Source organism: Leptopilina heterotoma, unplaced genomic scaffold (assembly GCF_015476425.1).
Source record: "Leptopilina heterotoma isolate Lh14 unplaced genomic scaffold, ASM1547642v1 Lhet_365, whole genome shotgun sequence".
NCBI classification, from domain to species: domain Eukaryota; kingdom Metazoa; phylum Arthropoda; class Insecta; order Hymenoptera; family Figitidae; genus Leptopilina; species Leptopilina heterotoma.
This window is the reverse complement of record NW_025111046.1, coordinates 715,050-724,040: the sequence shown is the minus strand read 5'-3', so window position 1 is coordinate 724,040 and position 8,991 is coordinate 715,050. Positions and strand designations below refer to the sequence as shown.

General features: G+C 26.6%; 1 protein-coding gene across 1 annotated transcript; it reads right to left on the bottom strand.

Annotated features, from left to right (window-relative positions):
• Positions 1-5,536: 5,536 nt before the first annotated feature.
• Positions 5,537-7,364, bottom strand: LOC122505730. Its single transcript, XM_043617540.1, has 2 exons — positions 5,781-7,364; positions 5,537-5,680 (listed from the first exon to the last, which is right to left on the bottom strand). The coding sequence occupies exon 1, from the start codon at positions 7,233-7,235 to the stop codon at positions 5,832-5,834; it is 1,404 nt and encodes a 467-aa protein (XP_043473475.1). The 5' UTR covers positions 7,236-7,364; the 3' UTR covers positions 5,537-5,680; positions 5,781-5,831.
• Positions 7,365-8,991: the final 1,627 nt, after the last annotated feature.

The following is an 8,991-nucleotide window of genomic DNA, read 5'->3' as shown; positions in this document are numbered from 1 at the left end:
CTAAATATATTTATAAACAAGAGTACCAAAAAGAATAATATAATTATATCGAAAGAATGTTGCAAATCTTGAAAATGTTTTGAAAAAAGGGAAGATCCGGAAGAGAATTCACGTCCGTCGACACGTCGTTGGTCGGACCGGGAGGAATGGAACTAAGGGGGTTGCAGGAGGGTGGAAAAGGGGTTTTTGAAAGGGAGGCGACGGCCTCATCCTACTCGCGCCCTCGCTGGGAGCTATAGTAACAACACGGGGAAACATAGGGAAATCAATATGGCTTCCGTTGCCCTCTTCCACTCTCTCACTTGTCCTTCCGCACTCAGACTATTTCTGTCTCGATTCCTCCGCGGTCCCCTCGCCCTCCGCCTCAGCCTTCGCGTTTGGTCCTTGTCCCGCGGATGCTGCGATCCTCTTAGTGTCTCACTCCCGGCCTAGCTCGGACGGGTGAACCCATTATGAGGGGGTGTTACTCCGGGCCAATCCCCGACCACCCGAAGCAGAGAGGAAAGTGCAAGAAGGGCGCATGTGCGTTGCTAGGGCTGCTGGATGAGTTGGTGAGGACGCACCACTATATATATATATATATACGTATACACACGGCCGCATTTGCAACGAGAGGGAAAAAAAAATCATTTCGACCCGTATGATGAAAGAGAGCAGACGCTATTTAACGAAAACCTTGAACTGTTTTTTACACTCATGTGTATATGTGTATATATATGTATATATATACGAATAGTGTGTATATAGTCGAGTGGAGAAAAATTTTATCTGGAAAAATTGCAGATAACAAAAAATTTGTATTTTGGTATAAAGTCCTTAACTTATATTAAGGTATTTTTCTGATAAAGTGCGGACAAATTCTGTACAATTTGATTGAGAGGAATGCTTCACTACTTGGTGGTTATGGTCGTTCTTTGCAATAATAGCTCCAAAAGTACTTTCTTGTATCACAGTTTTTCTAAGGATATCAAATTGAGTCAGAAAACACACTTTTTGATTCGTTTTTTTGGCTTAATTGGATAACAAAAAATGTCAAGTATTTTATAATTTGGGAAATATTTTTGGATGCTGGAGAATTTTTTTTATTATGTGTACTTGAAATAGGACTTAAGTAGGAGAATTTAGCATAAATTATTTGGGTTTCTATAATTTTTGACAAGGTTCTGGTTGGAGCACTGTTTCAATTAGGATAAGTGGGGTAATTACTGCAGCTCGGGTTGATTGTTGCTACTGATTTTGCTAGACAAAAAACGAATATTGCAATTTTTACTATATTTTCGTTGTAAAATCTAAACTTTTTGAAGCTTCTGCATATTTTCGTAAAGAGTCAGTTACAAATTCAATTAGTAATATTTTAACTAATCATATAGTTAATAATGACTAATTAATAGTGAAATTCACTTTTAGGTTTTGTCAAAATAACTGAAATTTTTTGTGACTTATTCAATTAGTGCACACGGAAAAAAATATTCACCTGGAACAGCTACAAATATTGCTAAATTAGCCAAATGTTTAGTTGTTTCAGTTAAAACTTTCGCTATTTTAAAGAAACTTATCGCTGTTCCAGATAAAATTTTTTTTTCGTGCACGCTTCGCGCACTCATCTATTAAAACTTACTATTTACTTTAAATTTTCTAATAATATAGAAATCAAAAAACTATTTTCAAAAATTATAATCAAATTCTTTAAAACGATTCAATTATTATTTTCAAAAAATTTTCGAAATTTAATTATTTTCAATATCTAGTACTTTCATGAAATTTTGCAAAACAATTCAATTATTTAAAAAAAATCATAAAATTCATCCAAAATTCAATTATTTTCATAAATAATAAAATTTACAGAAAATGAATTAATTTAGAATAGCATTTTCAAAAGAATTTCGAAAAAATCAATTATTTAACAAAATTTTTATACAATTTTTTCACAATTATTCAATTAATTTCAATAATAATCACATTTTTCATGGAAATTCAATTATTTTAAAAAAATTTTATAAAATTCTTTGCAATAATTCAATTGTTTTAATAAATAATAAAACTCATAAAAGAATTTCAATTATTTTTAATACTATTTTAAATTAATTTTAATAAAATTTTTCGCAATAATTCAATTATTTTCATAAATAATAAAATTCTTCGCTGAAATTCAATTATTTTTGAAAATTTTAATAAAATTCTTATAGCAACTATACAATTATTTTCATAAATAATAAAATGCATCGCAAGAGATCAATTATTTTTTATACAATTTTACAGGAATTGCTCGAGAAATGTAATTATTCTTAAAAATTTACTTTTAATTCCTCGAAGAAATTAATTATTTTAAAAAAAATGTTTTTCTAAAATTCTTTAGAAGAATTCAATTATATTTGCAAAAATATTAGAATTTTTCACAGGAATTCAATTATTTTTAAATAATTTAATAAAATTGTTCGAAAGAAATCAATTATTTTAAATACAAGTTGAGTTAAATATTTTTTGAAATAATTAAAAAAAAATTCTTTCCAAGAATTCAATTATTTACATAATTCATAAAATTTCCAAACACAATTCAATTGTTTAAAAAATTTTTTTTCAAAAATCTTCGTTAGAATTCAATTATTTTCATAAATATTAAAAATTTCTCAGAAATTCAATTATTTAAATTATAATTTACATAAAATTAGTCGAAAGAAATGAATTATTTAAAAAATTTTATAAAATTCTTCGCAAGAATTAAATTATTTATAAATATTTAAATTTTTTCATGAATTATAAAATTTGTTTCAGGTATCTGAAACGAGTTTTTTTGGTCGTTAAGTTTAATTTTTCGATAGCTACTTTTTTACTACTTTTTTTTACGTTCAAAGATACTTTTTGCTATTTTTTTAAAATTAATTGTCGAGTGCAAAGTTTGTTAGTGAAATTTAGTTATTTTCGTAGTTATTTTTTTAATAATACGCATATTTTGATAGTTGGTTTTAAAATAAGACGATTTTTTTTATAGCGAATAAGAAACTGTTTTAAAAATGTTGCGTCTTAAATTAAAGCTTCCCTCTTTTCTTAAAATAAGATTATTAAAAATAAATTGGAAAAATAAAATTTCTTTAAGTCAAATGTGAGCTGCAAGTAAGACTTTTTTTACAGTGTAAAAATATATCTTTAAATCTAATTTCGTCTAAAACAACATACATTAGTTCAAATATTGGTTTAATTTCAGATTAGGAACCTGATTTTAAGACATAAAGTTGACTTATTTTTATTTTATATCCAAAGTTGGTTAAATTAAAAAAAAAGACATATATTTAAGCACTTACAGCGGAAAGTGCTTTAAAAATTTGTTTCTCCAGTGTAGAAAGTACCAAGTTGCATTTCAGACAAACTATAGGTCTTAAAACAATACCAATTTACTATCTCTTAAAATAAGATTTTCTCAAGTAAACTTTTTAAAATGCATAATTTTAATTTTAGCATCGTCTTGTAGGAAAATAGTGTTTTCCCAAAAATAGCTTAACTTTTTGCTAATAAAAACTGTACTAACAATTTTATCTACAGGTAAATTTGCTAAAATATCTATATGTACTTCGACTGGCAGTAAATTCTTTTCTACCTATATTTATCATTCTGCTCCATTTTTGAAATGAACGTTTCCTATTTCTTCTATATTGACAGTCGATTAACTGTTATTTATATACAGCTTATCAAGGAAACTATTTATATATATATTTTGACCATCACACTAAAATACGAGTATAGGGAGGAGAGAGCAAGAGAGAGAGAGAGTCCTTCGTGTTAGTTGGCCATTAATAATCTGAAAAAGTGCTTGTACGACGATTACTCTTTCATTTACTCGATAAGTGTCTGATTCGAGTAATTATTTTCCGGAAGGGAAAACATTTGTCATCTCAGTAACGATTGCACGAGCGGCCGCGCCCCCTCTCAAGAGAGCTGATATATATAATACGGGAAGCCAGAGAAATTCTATTACAATGATGTTTTTGGGTTATAATGCGTCTAAAACTCAATGGCATATAATGGAGGTGAGAGAGAAAGAGAGAGCTATAGGTGGAAACACCTGGGTGGTCCAGGAACACACACACACACACGCGTCACGATATCAGCTGTGGTACTTCCCACATATATGTCCTGTCCTCTCATATCTTCTATTCGCCTCTGTTTATTTCGTCTACTACACTACTGTGTCCTTTGCGCTCCTTTAGTCGCGCAATGCCGCGATTCTTGAATTCAACGTGTGCGACAGAGAGAGAGGAGAGTATAAAACCGTGTGGTTGTTACGTAGTGATGCATGGCTTGGTAATAGCTACAATACAACCAGCTTACAAGAGGGGTTCCGCTTCCATTCCGAACAGCGACTTGAGATTTATTGCCTCTGGGTGGATTGCGGATTTCCAGATTCCCCAGTTTGTCCTTATAAATAGCTCCTATTAATTGACCGTACTTGAGAGTTGCCTCTCAGCAAGAAAAAAAGGAAAAAAAAAGTTACAAGTTTCTTCTCTTCTTGTTCACGACAAGACTGAGCTAATGTTTTACTATGTAATCGTTCATAATGTTCACAATTCGAAGGAGAGATTTCAATCTTTTTATTTGTGATAAGAGATTAAAACTATGAATTCAGTCAATTTTGGGACTTACAAAGAAAATTAATGAATTTTGGTACGTGTTTCAGTCAAAATTCTGGAGATGATTCTTAAAGTGTAAATACAATTCAGGCTTCGCACTCAATTGTCAATTTTGCGAAAATTACTATTGTAAACTTGTATGCATATATAGTTTCACTATAGGAATTTTTGCAAAAATGACTTTTCGCAAAAGTGACAATTCGTAAAAATGGCGATTCGCAAAAATGACAATTTGCAAAAATGGCTTTTCGCAAAAATGCCAATTCGTAAAAAATTACTATTTGCAAAAAATGGCTTTTGGCAAAAATGTCATTTGGGGAATAATCATGCGTCCCTGCTTTTAGAGAAAAATTTAATATTCTATTCGAAAAATTGACCTTCATAAACATTTATAGTTTCTTCATATTATTGTGCATTTAGAATGACACGATGTTTTATATGTAGACATCCAATCAGAGAAGTACAGGTATGATAGAAGAAATATTTTTTGCAATTTAAAATATTTTACTTACCCTAAATATTAAATTTTCTTGTAAGAATAATTTCTTTTAGTTCATTATATAGTTATAAAAATAAGGTACTGTCTATAATAATAGTTCGAATAACTATAACGATGTACCAAAGTGTGTCTACGCTAATATATTTTTTCTTTTCTTTTTTTAAGCGTTCGCAAAAAATAAAAACTACTGTCCTCTCTGAAAATCACCATAAAACTAAAATTTACTTGTTACTTTATAGTTAACTTATTTCCAAAAGATTCTTCCGCAAACGATTCTCAAAAACCACATATATTGAACTTTTAAGAATACGGAGTTTTTGCAAACTTCGTTAAAATGCTAACATCGTCAGAATAAAATTTATTTGTTACTTAATTAATAATATAAATCATCGTGGTAAAAGAAATTAACTAGAGGTCTTTTTAAATTGACTCTTTTATTTTTGAATTCATAAACATAAAATTATACTTTGTCTTTACATTGCTTGAAATAATTTTCTACTCGTACTGACAACAATAATTCATTTAATATTTTCTGGTTATTTTAACCCATCTTCAATGCCTGCAAAAGGATGATTTTCATAAAATATATAAAGGACTAAATCATATAAAAATAATCGTATTTAATTTAAAACAAAATTAGTTAAAATTTCAAATCATACCTCAAGAATATATTGCGTCATTTTTCATAGTGTCGAAATTATTGCTTATTATTATTGCTTATAAATATGTGTAAAACTTGTATATAGGTCTAGTAAAAAGTTTGTAACCATTTCCCAGGAATTAGTGTTTTTCTTTTCTATGGGAGATTCACTTAATTTTTTAATAAGAAAGGTAATCGTTCTATTTACTTCTGTTTCTGAAGAAACTATAATATCATCAATATTGTCTTCTAATGTTTTACTTATTTCTGTATCCAATAACTTTTCCATAAACATTATTAGTTCAATTTTTCCGAACAAACCATGCCTTTCAAATATGTTTCTAATATCATTATCAATTGATGCAACAATATTTGTCTTGCTGTATATATCGCCTTCATAATCCGAGGAGTGAAGGATTCCTCGAATTCTCATTAAATATTCCAAGAATCCTATTGTTTCATTTCTTTCTGCGGAAGTAGTTATTTTTTCTACGTTAGTTGATATTTTCTGGAATTTTTTCTGCAAAATATTCTTTATATCATCAAATGTTGACTTTGGAAACAACTCTTTTTGAGCTTCGTGCAGGCCAAGTATTGAATGAGCCGAAATAGGTGGATGTACATCTTGGAGAGAGCTTTTCTGTATACTTTCCGAGTTTTTAATAACCCGGAAAATATTAACATCGATATCGTTATTTATCAAAATACCTTCACGAGATGGTTCCTTGAAGAGGGCAATACGATCGTTGTTATTTACTAGGTACTGTAAAAAATCTTTTGAAATCTCCGACCATTGTATTTCATTTTGCAATAAGTTGTTTAAATAATAGTTTATGTATTCATAAGAAACTGGAATTTCATTAACCATGTTAGGTACGTTTGTAAAAATTACTGATATACTTGAAAAATATTGTTTGAATTTATTTGCAAAAAGTTCTTCCACAGCTTTTAAAAATGACTGGAATTCAAATGTATTATCTTCCACAATGTCTTTAATGTCAAATACTAAAATAATTTTTAGAGACTTAACATTTTTTACCAATTGACATACAGAAAAGGCTCTAATGATATCTTTCATTTCTACTATATCATTGTAAAAATCAGGAACATCCCAAAGTGTCAAATTGGGAAATTCTTTCGAAGTCCATTTTTTCGGATTTGCAATTTTTAAGAATGATTCATCATTATTAATTTCCGGTCCTGATTGATTATCTGCTTTTGTAATTGTCATTTTGTTAAATGGTGGAACTTTTACCACCTTCAATTTGTTGCCGATTATGTAATTAATTAATGCACTACTTACGGCTCCTGAGTTACTAATGAAAATTGCCGAATCTTCATACCCAACGTGATTTTTTACATATTTCTCCGATTCTAAGAGAGAGTTCTGTAATTTCACTAAATCCATTTCCTTAGTCACAGTTTCGAAGCCATTGACTAAGGAAAAAAAACAGATGATTGCTGATCCGATCATGATATTAATCGCAATAATAAAATTCTTTGAAAAGCAAGAAGCAACTCTTTTAGATTTTTATGATTTACTGAAAATTAGAAAACTTTAGTTTTCCTATTAAATGCAAGTGTAACATTGAAAAATGTAATATTTTAAAAAACCTTGATTATTATGCGCTGTTAACCGGTAAAAACATCTGCAGACATAAAGATTAAAAACAAATAATTTTGCATTGCAAAAATATCAAATATTTTTATATTTTTTTATGAAAATATTTTTCATTAACTTTTCTGCTTTTTTTTAAAATTTCGACTACTTAAAATTAGCTGAAACTAGAAATAAAAAAACTATTCTCAAAAATTAAAATCAAATTCCTTAAAACAATACAATTATTTTCAATATCTAGTATTTTCATAAAATTTCAATTATTTAAAAGAATTCAATTATATTTTTAAAAAATTGATAAAATTTATCCAAAATTCAATTATTTTCATAAATAATAAAATTTCCACAGGAATTTAATTAATTTAGAATAGCATTTTCAAAAAATTTCCAAAAAAATCAATTAGGTTTAAATAAATTTTTAAACAATTCTTTACAATAATTCAATTACTTTTACAAATAATAACATTTTTCATGAAAATTAAATTTTTAGAAAATTTTTTTGACAAATTTCTAATCAAGAATTCAATTCTTTTTAATACTATTTTAAATTAATTAATTGAAAAATTCAATTATTTTTACACATAAAGTTTTTCACAAGAGTTCAATTATTTAAAATAAAATTTTCATAATATTTATTATATTTAGAAAAAATTAATTATTTAAAACAATGTTTGCAAAATTCTTCTGAAGAATTCAATGATTTTCAAAAATAACAAAATTTTTCACAAAAATTCAATTCTTTTTAAACGTTTTCATAAAATTTTTCGCAATAATTCAATTATTTTCATAAATAATAAAATTCTTTTCAGGAATTCAATTATTTTTGAAAATTTTAATAAAATTCTTATCAACTTTTTAATTATTTTCATAAATAATAAAATTCATCGCAGGATTTCCATTATTTTTAATACAATTTTAATTTAATTAATTGGAAAATTCAATTATTTTTACAAATAAAGTGGTCATAATATTTATTATATTTAGAAAAAATTAATTATTCAAAACAATGTTTACAAAATTCTTATGAAGAATTGAATTATTTTCAAAAATAATAAAATTTGAATTTTTGAAAATTTTAATAAAATTCTTATCAACTTTTCAATTATTTTGACAAATAATAAAATTCATTGTAGGATTTCAATTATTTTGAATACAATTTTAAATTAATTAATTGAAAAATTTTTAAAAATAAAGTTTTCCACAAGAATTCAATTATTTAAAATAAAAATTTCATAATATTTATTATATTTAGAAAAAATTAATTATTCAAAACAATGTTTACAAAATTCTTAAATGAAGAATTGAACTATTTTCAAAAATAACAAAATTTTTCACAGAAATTCAATTCTTTTTAAAAATTTTCATAAAATTTTTCGCAATAATTTAATTATTTTCATAAATAATAAAATTTATCGCAGGATTTCAATTATTTTTAATACAATTTTACAGAAATTAATCAAAAAATTTAATTATTCTTAAAAATTTAATATTAATTCCTCGAAAAATGAATTATTTAAAAAAATATTTTTTTAAAATCCTTTGGATTAATTCCATTATTTTCAAATATTTTATTAATTTTTTTCCCAAGAATTCAATTATTTACATAAATAAT

Coding starts and splice junctions, on each gene's coding strand:
- LOC122505730 (XM_043617540.1), bottom strand. CDS start 7,235: ATGATCGGATCAGCAATCATCTGTTTTTTTTCCTTAGTCAATGGCTTC.